The 16,443-nt window shown below is 36.1% G+C and overlaps 1 protein-coding gene across 1 annotated transcript in view; it reads right to left on the bottom strand.

The window, feature by feature from the left end:
- Positions 1-16,443, bottom strand: part of TMEM67 (transmembrane protein 67) — a 50,261-nt gene that overhangs the window by 21,584 nt on the left and 12,234 nt on the right. Inside the window, exons 5-14 of the mRNA XM_039219148.1 lie at positions 15,534-15,603; positions 15,349-15,423; positions 9,957-10,019; positions 8,177-8,331; positions 7,948-8,056; positions 7,104-7,190; positions 6,760-6,825; positions 4,491-4,647; positions 3,773-3,896; positions 2,122-2,227 (exon numbers count right to left, since the gene is read on the bottom strand). Of these exons, the coding sequence (XP_039075079.1) occupies positions 2,122-2,227; positions 3,773-3,896; positions 4,491-4,647; positions 6,760-6,825; positions 7,104-7,190; positions 7,948-8,056; positions 8,177-8,331; positions 9,957-10,019; positions 15,349-15,423; positions 15,534-15,603 (1,012 nt within the window). The remainder of the gene's footprint in view (positions 1-2,121; positions 2,228-3,772; positions 3,897-4,490; positions 4,648-6,759; positions 6,826-7,103; positions 7,191-7,947; positions 8,057-8,176; positions 8,332-9,956; positions 10,020-15,348; positions 15,424-15,533; positions 15,604-16,443) is intronic.

The raw sequence follows: 16,443 nt of genomic DNA, 5'->3' as shown, positions 1-16,443 counted from the left end.
AAATAAACATTAAAAAAAAAAAAAAAAGAAAGCCAGTGTATGTAAAATTCACTGCTGACCTTTAAAGAATGAGGTTTTCAAAGACACAGAATGGCAAGAGCCAGACTGCAAATGATGAAAGAGTAAATGGCTGTGGAATCAAGGAAAGATATATGATAGCAAGCTAAAAAGCTGGCAGAATTGAGGAAAGATTTTGTTTGGTTGTTTTACTTTGCTTTTAAGATGGGAGAACTTGAGAGTGGTTACAGGCAAAGCAAAGGGGCCAGCATAGAAGCTGGCTGGATAAGGGAAGGGTGGTGAGACAGGATGCTGGAAAAAGTACTACAAACAAGCACAGGTAGAAGATTAACTTAAGTAAGGAGGAAGGGCCCTTTGTTCATAAAAATCGGAACAAGAGGCAGGAAGGATAATGGAACAGAGATTCTAAAGTATTACAGCGGAAATCTGAGGACACTTATCTGAGGGGAAATCTAAGGGATGCTCTTGGTCTGCTCAGAAAATGTGAGGGAAAGGTATTTGCTGTTGGTGAGACAGCAGAGATATAGCTGAATGCTTCATTAATGTTGAATTTTTCAACAGCTCTCATGAAAAATTAAGAAATGATGAAAGAACCGTACATTCTATACTTAGAATGAATTTGAGGGGGACTTCATCAGTATGGCTTCATGATTCTCTCAATTCTTTTTCTATTATTTTCCAATTTATCGAGACTTACCTTGGAATATGTTAAACAAACAAAAAGATAGTTAAAGAAAAGACCCAGAAATGTTTTATCTTAAAATAAGTATACTCTTGATTACCCAGAAAATTTTATTTAAAAATTTATTTGTGAGAGAGAGAGAGAGAGAGAGAGAGAATCTCAAGCAGGCTCCATGCTGTCAGCAGAGCCTGATGTGGGGCTCCACTTGGGGCTCAACACAGAGTTTACTGGACTGAGCCACCCAAGTGGTGTCCCTACCCGGGAAATTTTAAACCAGGCAGTCTTTTGTTGTTACTAAGCAAGTTTCTGGATTTTCCTCTCCTTGTGGAAAGGAGAGGTGCATACAAGCTCAGGCAATGGAAACTAATTTAAACATCCAAGTAGGTCATACAAATGAGGAGGTAAAATCTTTCAGAGAAAAGGTATGTTATATGCCCATATTTTCCTTAATGGAAGCCTGAATCTAGTAGCAGCTGAGTACAAACAGAAATACGACAGAGAAGTCAGAAGTACTGTCTGTTGGAACTAGATCATTAAAATTCAGAGAAGCAAAATAGTAGAAATTAAAAGCTATTAGTGAGGTTTGGAGGTAGGGGATGTTTAAATACCTCTTATGTTTCCAGACAGGGAAGGGAATGGCTACCTAATCTCTCTGAGGAAAAAGTATAGAAGGATTACCTCTGGTTTTGATCTCTATCCCTCTGTCATGTACCATTCCTCAAAGAAGAGAGGCTTTATCTGACTGCTCGTGAGGTTGGGAGGTAGAACTGAGTGTGTGTGCTCAGCCTTTTCCAGGCTCATTCTCTGTGGTGTAGCCCATCTTCAGAGTGTATGAGGCCTCTACTCCACTCATGGGCCCTTACAGGCAAGGGAGGCCTTTAGTTCTGCAGTTAATTTGAGTTGGGGAAATAGCAGGAAGCCAACCTGGTTGCAGGTCCAAACTATTCTCTATTTCACTTTAGCACTACTCGTTATAAACTACTGATGATTTGAATCTTTCTACTTGTTGAAGTGCATTTTCATCAAGTGAGCAAGCCTGGTGAGAAGAGGAACATATATGCCTCTGAAAAGTTTGGGTTTCTTCTTTCATTAGCCAAGGAAGCAAAATCTTAGTGCAAGCAAGTTGGCCAAAGAGAACAGAAGCAGACACTGCCTATTTCAGCGCACCCCAGGGTCCTAAACAGGGACGCCCAGCTTCTGGTGATGGTGTCTAGAAAGAAACTTAATTCTTGCTTTTTTACTTGAAGGATCTGTAAAGAACACACCTTCACCATTATTAGTAAAAAGTAATTAAGACTTGACTATATTTAGAGCAGTATTTATTTAAAACTTGAAAAAAGACTAATAACTTTTGACCATAATGTAAACTGCATCAGTATTACGCTGACACATATAGAGCCACTGAATAGCATGGAACTCACCTTCACAGACTGGCTGTTGGGATCTTTGATATCAATGTCACTGTAGGCAATGGTAATTAAGGGAGGGTAAATGTTTCCATTTTTTGTACCGGGTACAAGATAGATGCTGTTTAAAGAAAATACATTTTTAGTTATAAATATATCTAAGTCCTTAAACATACAGTTGACTTACTGCTGTTGTCTTTTTTTTTAATTTAATATGGATAGTCTTGGTGATCTCAGAATCAACCAGTTAATAAGGACGAGGGTCAAGCAAAATAATGGTAACAACATAAGCTATATCTTAAGTAGTCAAAACTTTAATATTAAAATATACCATCTGAGACAAATTAGAAACTGTTCTTGATCTAGGTCTTATGAAGTTTATAAATGAAATCTGAAGTACTATGAACCATCTTTGAGGAATAGTCAAAAGTGAAGTGTTACATGAAGCCTAGGAAAAGACAGATAACACCAAAATTTTCAAAAGAGAAAGATGAATTTTTAACAAAAAAAATGTATGTCATATCTAGTACTGATTATAGCACACCATGGGATATATTCTGCTGAATTCAATGCATGAGTATAGTTCGTAAATTCGAAAAGGAAAGTGTGAAACACTAGGGGCCAGCATGGTTTTACCACAATCAAATTAGACCTGGTTAGATCCAATTACATTTTTACCAATGATACTACATTAATAGCCGGAGGGGATGCTAAAAAACACAGTATATTTGGACTTAGGGAAGATATTTGGTAAAGCTTCCATACTCCCTGTACCTCATAAGATTGCTATGAAAATCAGAATGAAATAACAATGAAAAAATGTGTATGTAAATTGAAATGCTTCAAAGTGCCAGACTCATGTAAAATGATGGTGTTGATTCTTGCCAGTGCATTCGATGTGCACATCAAAAAATATTAAGAGTGGGTGAGATGTCTGGGTGGCTCAGTCAGTTAAGCATCCAATTTCAGCTCAGTTTCATGATCACACAGCTCGTGAGTTCAAGCCCCGTGTTGGGCTCTGTGCTGACTGTGCAGAGCCTGAAGCCTGCTTTGGATTCTGTATCTCGCTCTCTCTCTGTCCCTGCCCCGCTCGTACTCTTTCTCTCTCTCTCTCTCAAAAATAAATAAACATTAAAGAAAATTTAAAAAAACATCAGAATGAGGAGAGTCAGTTATGATCTAGAGGTAGGAATCTCACACTAAAAACAGAGAAATAAGGGCTGCAGGCACTATTCTAAGGTACGGTCATCATTAAGATCCTAGGAAGAGGGAGGTGTTGCTAGTTAATGTGGGCTAAGGCAGAACAGTAGCTGTGAAAGGAGATGAAAACACAGAAGCCTACCCATTGCAACCACTGGGCACGCTCCTTCTCACATTCCCATTTCAGCTCACTGCTACTCAGCTCCCCTCCACCTCTCAACCCATTCTAGTAAGAAGGGCTAGAATTCTGACAAAAGCTGCTTAGGTTCTCCTGACAGAATTCTCCCCTTGGAGCTCCTTACTTCTACTGGTGTATATACCAGTCTACACAGATATCTAAAAATCCCTATGTATTGTTCCAATTCAGTTGTCCTTATTGTTTTCATCTGATTACTAGTAAACACTTTCATTACCACACTTTCCCATACACTCCAACCTTAAGTTAGTACAACAGATGGTTGCTCACCTCAGTGATATTTGGGTAGCAATTCTAATTAATTTTGGCTGACTTCCTAGGTCGTTTTCTTGTCCACTTAGTGCATCCACTAAGAAAATGCGCCGAGTCAGAAGCCACTTGCCAGAGCTACTGTCTTTTACCATAAAAAGAAAAGAAAAAGATGGCATTAAAAGATACGTTCAAATTGTTCAACATGGTTCTCGAGAAGTTACTGAATAAATTTGAAACACAAAATTAGCACATTTTGTTTTAGATAAGATGACTGCACAAACAGCTATCACTGCAAGAAATTCCTGGTAATAGCTTCCCCCACCTCACTTGAATGTCTTCTGATTGTTTGGATTTTCATCAGTTTGGAAGAAGTTTCCCTACAAATTACCTGAATAGGAAGGATTTTATAATACGAGAAGAAAATAAATGAACTTGTCTGAAAAGTAGCTTGAGAACAGCTTGAAGAAGCCCCAATTTACAGTTCTACTACTTTTTCTCAACTTCCACGTTAACAATAATATTTAATTTCTTAACAGTAAGCCTGATACATTTGGCAAAAATTTCTAAATATACCAGCAGTCTTATTGTTTTACTTCTTGATAGACTATCTAAAATCATTTAATAAGAGGAGACCCATCACCTTTTTTATAACCCATGGTTTATTAAATAATCATGAAAGTTGACTTATTTATTGGTTTTGAACTCAGAGAGAGAAGGGTATATACAGATATCTTACCTTGGTTTACAAATATTTTATTGTGTTGAAGATTTAGGTTTAACACAGGCACAGCCCAAACATATTGGTGTTGATTTTCATCAGTATATTCAAGGTACACATCATAAAATATAGGAGAGGGAAAGTCGGTTAAGATCTTAGAGATAGGAATCTCACACTGGAAAATAAAAAATAAGCACTGAAAATTAGAAAGCATATTCAATCTTTTAAAGTGTTTTTTGGGGTGCCTGGGTGGCTCAGTCAGTTGAGCATCCAACTTTGGCTCAGATCATGATCTCGTGGTTCGTGAGTTCAAGCCTCGCATTGGGCTCTGTGCTGATAGCTCGGAGCCTGGAGCCCACTTCAGATTCTGTCTCCCTCTCTCTCTGCCCTTCTTCACTCATACTCTGTCTCTCTCAAAAACAAAAATAAATGTAAAAAAAAGTGTTTTTAAACTATCTATATCTTTAAACTATCTTTTTCATATGCACTCCCATGAAACTTCCAAAACATGAAAACTATGATTCTTTTTAAGAGCCAAAAGAAATAAAAATAAAGAAGTGCCTGGTTCTTGTTCTACAACACAGCTGGAGAGGGTATGTCTTCATTCTCAACATTAAGTGTATATCAGTGAAAAAGTTTAAAAACTACTGTCCTATGGGATGAGGTCTTAATTCTTTCTCCTGATGTACAACACTGATGTACAGTGTTGTCTATGATTTGGCTTCCCTTAACAGAACCAGGCTTATCTCCCACTGCTCCCTACCAGTCTATGGTCCATTCATACCAACCTAATGCAGTTCCTAAATATGCTATGCTCTTCTATGTCTCTCTGACACTGCAAGTGCTCCTGCCTGATATTCCCTTCCCCATTGTGTTTCCTGGCAAACTCATATTCATTCTACAAGACCAAATATCACTCATTTTGAGAAGCCTTCCAGTACTTCCCCAGGAACTGCAGATGACTCCTCCTTTGTGTCAATACGGTACTTTGTACACACCACATTCTACATTCTTTGTGGTTTTTTGTCTATATAGTATTTTTTCTATTAGGCTGTGAACTACTTCAGAGGCCGCCGAGTTCAATGTAAAAACCATAGTTTCTAAGTTTAACATAACACCAGTTCCACAATAACCTGATGTAAGACCTTAAGTCAATTACTTAATCTCACTGAGCACCATTTCCTTATCTATGAATGATATGTACAATGATATGTATCTCACATAGTGATTTCATGGATCCAATGCGATCACAATGACAAAACACTGTGCATTCAGCAGCCCGCATTTAACTAGTGTTGATTCTTCTGGCTAATGGTAGACACATAATAATATTTCTTTTTTTTTTTTATTTAATAACATAAGTCACTTATGATAATAAAAGTAAGTTCACTTTTATGACAGAGGTTTAGAAAATACTAATGTTTTATTTATTTTTGAGAGAGAGAGCGAGCGAGAGCGCCGGGGAAGGACAGAGAGGGAGACACAAAACCAAAGGAAGCTCCAGACTCCACAAATTGTCAGCACAGAGCTTGGGGTGGGCCTGGAATTTATGAACCGCGAGATCATGGCCTGAGTCAAAGTCAAATGCTTAACTAACTGAACCACCCAGGTGCCCCTGAGGTTTGGAAAATATTAAAAAAATAAATAAATAAATCACCTGCAATCCCACCATCCAGAGATAACCACTGTTAAAAATGTTTATTGTCTTCCAATCTGTTTTCCATGATGATATTTTTCATTGCAGTTTTAACAAAAGTGGAATCACAGTTTTGTTTTATGGTGTATGTATATGCATCTTATCAAGAAGTATTTCTGTAGACAAGTGAATATCTTTCAGAAGTTTAATGGCTTATAATATTCCTTTGTACCATACTGTAATTTCAAAATGGGTTACCAATGGAAGGAAGGTCAGGGAGGGCAGAAGGGAAAAAAGTGTGGAAAGAGAGAAAGAGGCATTTTTATTTGTTAACTGGGGGGTAGAGAGAAGAGGGAGTAATATTTTTATTAGTCACTAAAAATAGTATTTTCACTTTATTTGAAAATGCTCAGAAGAAAATATTATTTTTAAAACCTATACGGCTAGAAGTAAATAAACAATAATTATGAAAATCTAATATTTTATGATGTTTAAACTCCATAGATGACAAAGTAGTATTTTCCACACCCAAATAATAAAAAACTGTAATCCGTGAAAGTATTCACTACTATTGAAAACATTTTGAAAATTCAAAGACCATCCCAATTACTGCTGATGGGAAATGAAATTAAAATGTAAGTCCAGACTTACATTTTGTTGATAGGTTGTTCCAAAAGAATAAGCAGCATTCAGTCTTGTTTCTGTGTCTGGACAAAGCTAGAGCAAAACAATACAAATGATAAACATCTCAGAATAATGTTTTCTTTGCTTATAGTCGAGAGTTCTTAAATCCTTCCATAACATGTTCTATATAATATTACTTAAAGTAGTTTTAAGAAATTCTCATTTAAAGCACAAAAAAAAAAAAACCCCAAAAAACTTAGCCATGCACTTGCATTAGACACTCTAATCTAGTAAACATACAGTTTTTCCCTTATCTTTGCAGAAGCAAAAATAAAGCACTTTAGGAATTCTTTAGCTAGAAGTATGCTCACCTGTAAAACACCTCCTTCTAAAGTCTGCCACTTCAGAAAATTTCCTCTTACATCATAGGAGGCAGCAATAAATTTCAGTTTTCTATTCTGATTAAATAAAAACAAGAGTAAAATGTTACATACTCTAGAAGCAATGTAGTATTCTATACAGAAACATTTATTATTGACTGATCCTTTCTTTTTCCAAAAATCAAATATTAAATTCAACTACCTTTGTTTGAAGCAAAATTAATCTAAGTATCTTTATAATTAAACACACCTAAAATAAATGAACTGGCTTTTTTTTTCCTTTAAAACCATTATTCCAGAATTGAGAGGCAATGCCAGTAACAGGTAACTTCCTTTCAAACCTGTTCAGAGTGTGTGTGTGTGTGTGTGTGTTTGTGTGTGTGTAGAAGAGTGGGGTAGTAAGCAGGGGCAAGAATAATCTATTCCATCATTCTAGAAGGTCAAAAAGCCAAAGGTAAAAATTTGGACCTTAGCACAAAAAGTTGTGCTCTGGAAATGGCAGAGTCCCAATCAATCTTTGGAAGCAGTTCTTAAAAATGTAGAGACACAGAAGGACAGAGTTTGTTTTGTATTTGGTGATGAAAACTATTTTCCCAGTCCTACATGTACTACTTACCACCACAACCACAGAATCCAGAGGTATTCATATACTCAGTAAGACTGCTAGACTCTATATTGTTTAATTTTTATATGCAGCTGATATTTTGGTTTAGTTTAGTAATTAAATTTTTAGAGAAATCTTAAGGAAGCAAGAGTTATGACTAATAACATTCTTATTACATTTTAAATTATTAATCAAAATATAGTTGTTCTCTAATAATCTAGTAACTTATACCTGGCTTTCTCCTTTAAAACTGAAATTTGTAGGAAGAGGTGTGGTGCTGAGTACTTGAGGTGCTAATCCTAGCTGGTCTCCATAGAACAGCCATGGAAGATTCTGTCTCCTGTAAAAAATCACAACTGTTTTAGTAACGGGATACCAATATATCTTATTACTGATGTTTGTGAAAGTAACTGCACTGAATTTAGTCAAAATGACAGTTCATCAATTGAGATATCTTTACCAAAATGAAATAGAATGAACAGTGCGCAGTCCAGCAGTATTTTCAAAGATAAACTGAAACAGTCGGCATGCATCAAAAGTGACAGAGTCATAAGAATTCATGTTCATCACACACATATTTCCGAGAGCTTGGCAAGATGTTAGATTGGCATACACCTACGAGAGAACCATGGCAAAGAAATGTAACATGGATTGTAATACTCTAAGCAAAAGCTGATATAAAAATTATGCTTGTACCTAGTCTATAACTTCTTTTTGGCGGTATCCTTTTGCTCTTTAATACCTTTGCTCTGATTTAAGTAGAAAAGAACTTTCCACTTGAATAATGTGTACATTTTAATTGTAAATTATAGGTGAAAATATAAAGATGAGCAGTTGAAAAAAGAACTAACTAAATACACAGCATGCCATTTAAAAAACTATTAGTTAGGGGCGCCTGGGTGGCTTAGTCGGTTAAGCGTCCGACTTTCGCTTAGGTCATGATCTCGCGGTTCGTGGGTTCGAGCCCCGCGTCGGGCTCTGTGCTGACTGCCAGCTCAGAGCCTGGAGCCTGTTTCAGAGTGTGTCACTCCCTCTCTCTGACCCTCCCCTGCTCATGCTGTCTCTCTCTCCTAGAAATAAATAAAACATTAAAAAGAAATTTTTTTTAAACTATTAGATAAAATAATTATATTTGAAAGAATACTGATTTGTTGAGTTTGCCACTCAAACTTCTCAGTTTTCCCTATCAAGAAGAGGTAGCTCTATTTTTTTACAGTTGATTCAAGTCAAACATTGCAGTGATCTTTCTCTCCCTTCCCATACCCAGCTCATCAGTAAATCCCATTGCCTCAAACTTCACAGTTCATCTAGAAGCTGAAATTCGCTCAGACCCATGTTACCACTCTTGTTCATGGGTCCACCATCTCCCACGCGGCTTACTGTAATACTCTTATGACTGGTCTCCCTGCTTCTGTCTTGCTTCAGCAAAATCTATTCTCCGTGCTAGTGATCCTTTCAAAATCTGAAATTCAATCATCATCTTCCTTTGCACAAAATCCTTCTAATCCCCCTTGCAGTAAACTCTTGGTCCTTGCCGTAGCCACTCCCTTCATCTCCAAGTTCACCTCTCCACTTTCCTTTACTTACTGACTTTGCTCTAGCCACCCTGGTCTCCTTCCTGTTTCTTAAGTATGAACATAAAAAAGAAATGCTTTGGAATCTCTGTACTTTCCGTGGTCTCTACTTAGAACACTCTTTCTCTGGATATTTCCACTTTCACTTCCATTCAGGACTTTGTTCAAATATCACCCACAGAGATACATATCCCAAACACCCTGTATAAAATAGTACCGCTTCCACTCTATATGCTCTTTATCCTGGTTTATTTGTCTTATAGCACTTAGTACCACCTGCAATTACTTAGACTATAATTCCATGAGGGATTTTTCTTCCTGTCTTTTTCTGAAATACATAACCTGATTTGAGAATAGGGCCTGGCACACAGTAGGTCAATAATCAATATTTAATAAATGACAGTATGAATCACTTTCCCCTAACACTCAATTCTAGCTGAACAAGCTTAAAGACATTCAATTTGTATATATTGAAACGTGAAGTGAAAAATTTTCTTTGTGTATTTTCTTTACATTAGAAATGGGTTATTCTTCTTATAGAATATGACCAAGGAGATATATCTAGAAGGTATATATTAGAAGACTTTTATTATCTGGGGGAAAAAAATGGTGGCAGGACAATTCTTTAAAGTGAAATAAAATTATATTAAAAAAATGTAAACGTACCCAACAAGCAGCTGCTGATGACTGCAAATACTTTGCAAACCATTCTGAAGTGAAAGACATACCCTGTTCACAAAAAGGTAAGTTTTAGTTTTGAGTTCAAATGAAGATTCCTTATGTACATTGCTAAGAAAATACTAATATGCATATTTTCCAATGGGAAATGGCTACTATTACTTTCTCAATGTAATTAGAAAATAGTTTTATTGAGGATATAAGAATTAATTATAACCAAACTCAGCTATTGCATTACAAAATCATGTCACTTAGGCATAAGATATAAGGAAACAAGGTGTGTCTATAATCCAAAAGAACTCTTGTACTAATTTTACTAATACAAGAAACAAATAAGATGGCAAAAAATAAAAGAACTAGATACTGATTTTTTCATTGTTAACATGTGTTGATTTAGGATTATTATACTATATTAAAGTGGCAAGTGATAAAGAAACGTTTATGAATGATTTCTAAGCAACAGGAGATTGGGGATATACAGAGTAATTGATGTTTAACATCTCCAAAGTGGTGATTCTTGAATAATGATGGGCAGCAGAGTCACCAGTGGAATTTCCTAGTAACAGACAATGCCTGACTGCATCCCAAATCCATCTCCAGGAGACCAAGGCATGCATGTGCTCTGAAAGCTGGAGATACAAATCTCTGGCTAAGCACCACTGCTTTAGAGCTTATCTGCACATCTTGCTAAAAAATGACACACTGAGAAACACCATTCAGAGAGGAGAGAAAGCCAAATTATATGGAACACGGCACCATAGCTATAAAAAAAATCTAAAGTAAAATTCAAAGTCACTATTTTCATCTCGTCAAGGAGCAAAAATTCTCCCTTTAAAGAACAAAGTCACCTCTGTGTACAAGACTGAAGAACACATAAAAAAAAAAAAACACAGTAAAAATGGAAAGCAATGACAAGTGTTTAGAAATTCATGTAAAATAAACCCACAGACAATTCCAGTGACAGTGTTAAAGCTGCATGATCCTTTCATAAAATAATGTCCACACATTTTAACCCAGGAATTTAGAAACACTTGGGACATTTGTCATAAGGAAATAACCTCTCCAAAAGGAAAAACATATCTGTGTGCATAAAATGGTTGATAGTAATATTATTAATAACAGAAAACCTAAATATTCAAAGTCACTGATTATGTAAATTTCAGTGTATTAATGAGAGTGTTAGGTAACTATTAAAAAGTATATTGGTTGAGCCTGGAACATAGTGTAGAGAAACCAAGGAAGTACAAAAGACTGATGGAGACACGTCAAAATAACATAGGAACTATCTCAAAGTGAAGCCCAAAGACACTTTGAAATTTGAAAAAAAAAAAAAACAGTAAATAATGATAACACACTGAATAAAAGTTTCATGAGTTCAAAGTGAAAAAAAAAAGTATAGAGAGAAAGGAATGCACTCTTTACAGATGATTGCTAGCTACTAAATGTAGAGGGTATAAGAGAATTGTGGAATTATTTTGAAACGACCAATTTAAAATTTGATTCAGGCAAGTCTGGCTCATCAGTGACCACTAAAATGGATATTTACAAAGTCTCAAAGTAAAATCTCAGAGTGACCTATTAACCACAATGCCTCTACAATGAGGAGAAGTGGCAGAGCCCACTGTGACAAGGCAATCAAATTTAGCATTATTAGGAACTGTACAACCTAAATGTGCTCTTTGTTATGATGCAATGGCTGTACACATACCTACATCATATTCTTGCAAAAAGATGTTTCACTGAATCTAACCATGAGAGAACAATCAGAAAAATCCAGATTGTAGGACACTCTACAAGAGATCTGGACTCTGCATTTCAGTTCTGTAAAAGCCAAAAAAGCAAAAACAACAACAAAAACGCACAAAAGCAAAACACAGCATGGTCTAGATTAAAGAAAACTAAAAGACTAATTACACTGTGGGATCCTTAAATGGATCCTTGGATTCTCGTCTCCCCTCTCCCTGTCCCCACAAAAAGGGAGGAATAAAGGACCTTACTGGAACAAAGGGTAAATTTAGATATGAACAGTGTATCAGATAAATTTGTTAGTTTTAAACTTCCTTGGTGTGATGCCAGGAAAGCCCCCTTGTTCTTAGGGACTATATAATAAGATATTTAGGAGTGAAGTGTCACAAGTCTACAACTTATTTTCAAGTGGCTTTGACAAAAAAAATGTGTGTGTGTATTCATGCATTTTACATACACACAGAATTATAAAGCAAATGCAGCAAAATATTAATAATTGGTTAACCTAGGTGAAAGCTATTCGTATAGCCCTGGTCTTGTACTTTTTTTAAAGTTTATTTTGAGAGGGAATGCATGAGTGAGCAGAGAAGGGCAGAGAGAGGAAGACAGAGAATCCTAAGCAGGCTCCATGCTGTTAGCACAGAGCCCAATGTGGGGTTTGAACCCACGAACCGTGAGATTATGATCTGAGCTGAAATCAAGAGTTGGATGCTCAGAATTGACTGAGCCACCCAGGCACACCCTGGTCTTATATTTTTAACTTTTCTGTAATTTTGAAATTTTCAAAAGAAAAGTTGAGAAAAACACAAGAGCAAGATGCTAGATCACTATTACTATCTTCGGGGACAGACAATAGGAAGACACTGACCCATATATATGGAAACTCTTTACTGACTGGCAGGTACATTCTTAGAGTAGGATTATATGCCTCTCATAAAATTATAGAAAACTAATTATGTTCCAATTCTGTGTTATCCAAGAGAACATCTAATCTGTAACATTCTAAGTACACTTTTCCAATTAGGAAGCATGTACATTATCAAGTCAATATAAGTATTTTAGCCTAGCTGGCAATACATATAAACTAATAAACATACATTTTGATTTATCAATCCATCTGGTCTCTTGTGGGTTTCATTACTTTGTACTGGTCCTCTAGGGCCTCACTGACTACAAGTGCACTGCTAAAACTGGGTGCTTACACCCGCCAGGCTGAGGACTAGGCCAAAACAGTCACATAATCTTAACTACATTTGTTTACATGCCTCACAACTTCAGCTACACAGAATCTGTCTCAACATTAGTTATAAAATGACTTGAAATCAAGGTTTCCAAACTTGTCCTTAGGAATGCATCAGTGACTGATAATGTTTAAATGAAATGCATTAACTGAATCAGATTAACTTTTCCCTGTCCACCTTTTCTTAACAGAAGTCAGCAACAGATCTTCTGCAAAATGGTGTGAGGAAGGATGTGGAGGTGGTATGGAAGAGAGCAATATAGTTGGAAAACTATTACACAGAGCAAACAAGTAAGTTTAAGATGAGACCCAGATTTCTCACTACTAGGGAGAAGGTACTTAAAATCTGCCAAAAGGAAAGTTAGAAGGAATGCTGAGGTATTGCTTTGGAATTGAAAGTATCAATAGGAACTTATTTACTTCAATATATATACAAAATAAATAGTTACAGATGTGTATGTATATAGGTGTCTGTCTCCTAAAAGGGCATATTCTGTGTGGTAATCTTGGTATCTAATTATTATCCTCCAGAAATTCTAGAGAAATGGATGATTCCAGGGCTGAGGTAGGAAAAGTACAAGAAAAGCCTGGAAATCTTTTGTGCCAGAAAGAAAGGAAATGCTCAAAGAATGATGGAGATATATCAAAAAGACACAGAAGCCAAATTGGAGAAGCTTCTACTAGCTAAACCTAGGACAACTTGAGGATCAAAACAAATAAATGCACATATTGGATTATAACAACAAGTGAATACAATAGGAACCCACTAATCTATGCTTATATTAATAAACAAACAAATATATAAACAGGAAGAAGGAAAAACTCTTTCTTATAGTAGAATGTTAATTGATAAATGAAGAAGGAATGATGTAAATATTTGGCAACCATAATAGTAGTGGCTGATAAAGGCAAACATCACCAACTGAGACTAAAACTTACTGTTGTTTAACTTACTGTTAGGTTTGGTGAAGACTAAGAGCAATCTTAAAAATTCTCTTTACAAAATACTAACCTATTAAAAAGGGGAAAATGTTACCCTTATAGCAAACATGGTGACTTTATGGCATGTGATCAAAGTCAGTGGTGGGACAAATGGACATTGTGTGCCCTCTGTTATGATACAATACACTGACATCTTTTTTGTGATTTCCTGCCAAGCATGTCCTGATTATAAGGAAAAACTGGATGGACCCAGGTGGAGGGTCATTCTATAGACTGTAAGGCCTGTAACCTTCAAAGCTATTGAGTTCATAAAAGAGAGGGAAAAACTAAGGACCTATTTCAGATCAGAGGAGACTGAAAGAGACATGACCTCTAAACGACTGGTGATTTGACACCAAAGAGGAAAAAGAGACATTACTGGTACTTTTGGCACGATTATTTTAAAAAGGAAAAAAGAAAAAAAATGAAAATTAACGACCTGCAAGTTTGACAATGGTACAGAAGGTCACTATAACCTGAGACTGGGGAAGAACACTCCAGAAGACATGCATCTTATTACAAATGAGGCAATTCTAGGGTGATCTCAGAGCTCCATATTTGTACCCCAATATTAGCATTTATTTTGTTGGTTTGAAAAGACATGGTACTTGCCTAGCACCCCCACAAGACCATATTGGAAAAGAGGAATTTTTGCTTTATTCCTCAAGAGTCCAGATTCCACCTTCATCATGGGTGTCCTCATGTCCCTCCTAAGGACTCTCATTTATCTAAGGATAATTTGAGCAACCAGGTCCTAGCCTGCCTGCCACAAGCTCTGCTGGCATCCTGGGTATTTTATTTTCACTGTTCATTACTAACTCCTAGTTAGTCAATGAACTCCTATTCTCTTGGATTCATGATTTCTTCCACTTCCCATTTTATACAGCAGACCTTGTCAGACCAGCATCAGTTACAAAGGCTCTAACCTGAGGCATCCATGCTCTCATCTACAGAATGAGGAACCTGGCCAGATATGAATAACCCTTGTTTATCCAGTGATTAGCATGTACAGGCACTGTGAGGTAAGTATTATTATGTCCAATGTACAGACAATAAAACTGAAGTTTAGAAATATCAAGTAAGCCCAAGGATATAAAACTAATGACTGGAAAACCTAGGGTTCAAGTCTAGAGTCTCTGGTGCTCTTAAATAATGCTGCATTCCTTACCGGATCTATAAAGGGCCTTTCCAGCTTAAACATTCTGAGATTCACTGAAAAAGTTTGAGGTAAGGTAGAGAAGAGAATAACTGTACCAATAAATAATAATGCTGGGTTGTTAATGTTTCTTAGATTGGTCATTTATTTTTGTTTTAAAGTGACTTACACAAAAATAGTTCACATTTTAGTCCCAGACTGATGACCAAAGGAAGTAATGCAACAAGAATGGAACAAAAAGACTGAAACATACTCACAAGTTCTCCATAACGGGCAGATGAAATTACACGTGAAGGAAAATTCAGTGTGTTGCTGAAACATAATCCCCCTGTCTTAATAAATAAATAAATAAATAAATTTTAAAAAATGGGGGGAAAAACAGTTTATGGAAAGATATAACTTAATTTTAAAATATACACTTCATTAATGTGCTTGGCCTTACTATAATGTTCGGCTCTGAACACACACAGGACCTGTTGGTATTGATGAATGTTGGCTCACATCGGACACATCTGTCAATATAACAAAAGACATTTTTAAATGTTAATGAATTATGCTAGATCTAATTTCATTAAAACTTGTCATCTTAAATGCTGGATTAGAATAGATTCATTCAACTAAGTAATTACTTATAATAAACAAATTAAAAATATGAACACTGATTTGATTAGTTTTATACCACTCCTGGTATTACAAAGCAAGGATTAAATAAATAAAAAGACCAATAATAGGAGAATATTCTTTTGAAACTACATGGAGTGTATAGAATAAATAACATTTAACAACAAAGATGGTTAAGTCACTCAATTAAGAGCCTAAAAAACTCACATAAATAAAACCCAACTTGTATTCATAGGTAGTTATTTGAAATCTACATTCCTTATTTTGCCTCTCACAAAGCAAAAAGGAAACATACTGAAAAAATATGTATCTATCTCCTTATCAAAGCTGTGACAAACATTTTTTAAGTCTATTCATTATCTTTATTTATTTTAGAAAAATACTTTACATTTTTCATTAATGTATGATAACCAGGGAGGGAGAGCATCTGCCAGACTAGCAGGGACATTGATGGCTCTGTAGTATTCATTACTTGTAAGACAGAGCAGGCAAGAGGGGCTGGGGCATGGCACAGAAACAGGCTTAAGGCGGTAATGGAGGGAAAGAGCTGGGTATTAGCCCAGTAGTTAGTATTTGGATACTACAACCCACATCAGCCTGAGAGAAGAGGTAATCTAATACTAAATACCCTCCAGGGTATTTTCTCTCTTAAACCTGGGAACTGAAGAGAAAACTCATCATGTAGCTCTCTAAAAAAAATGTGAAGAATCTGAAATAGAGATACTGTGTTT

The sequence above is a fragment of the Hyaena hyaena genome, unplaced genomic scaffold, assembly GCF_003009895.1.
Source record: "Hyaena hyaena isolate Hyena2069 unplaced genomic scaffold, ASM300989v1 scaffold_794, whole genome shotgun sequence".
Taxonomy (NCBI): Eukaryota; Metazoa; Chordata; class Mammalia; order Carnivora; family Hyaenidae; genus Hyaena; species Hyaena hyaena.
Note: the sequence above shows the minus strand (reverse complement) of the source record. Positions and strands in the feature narration are given on the sequence as shown.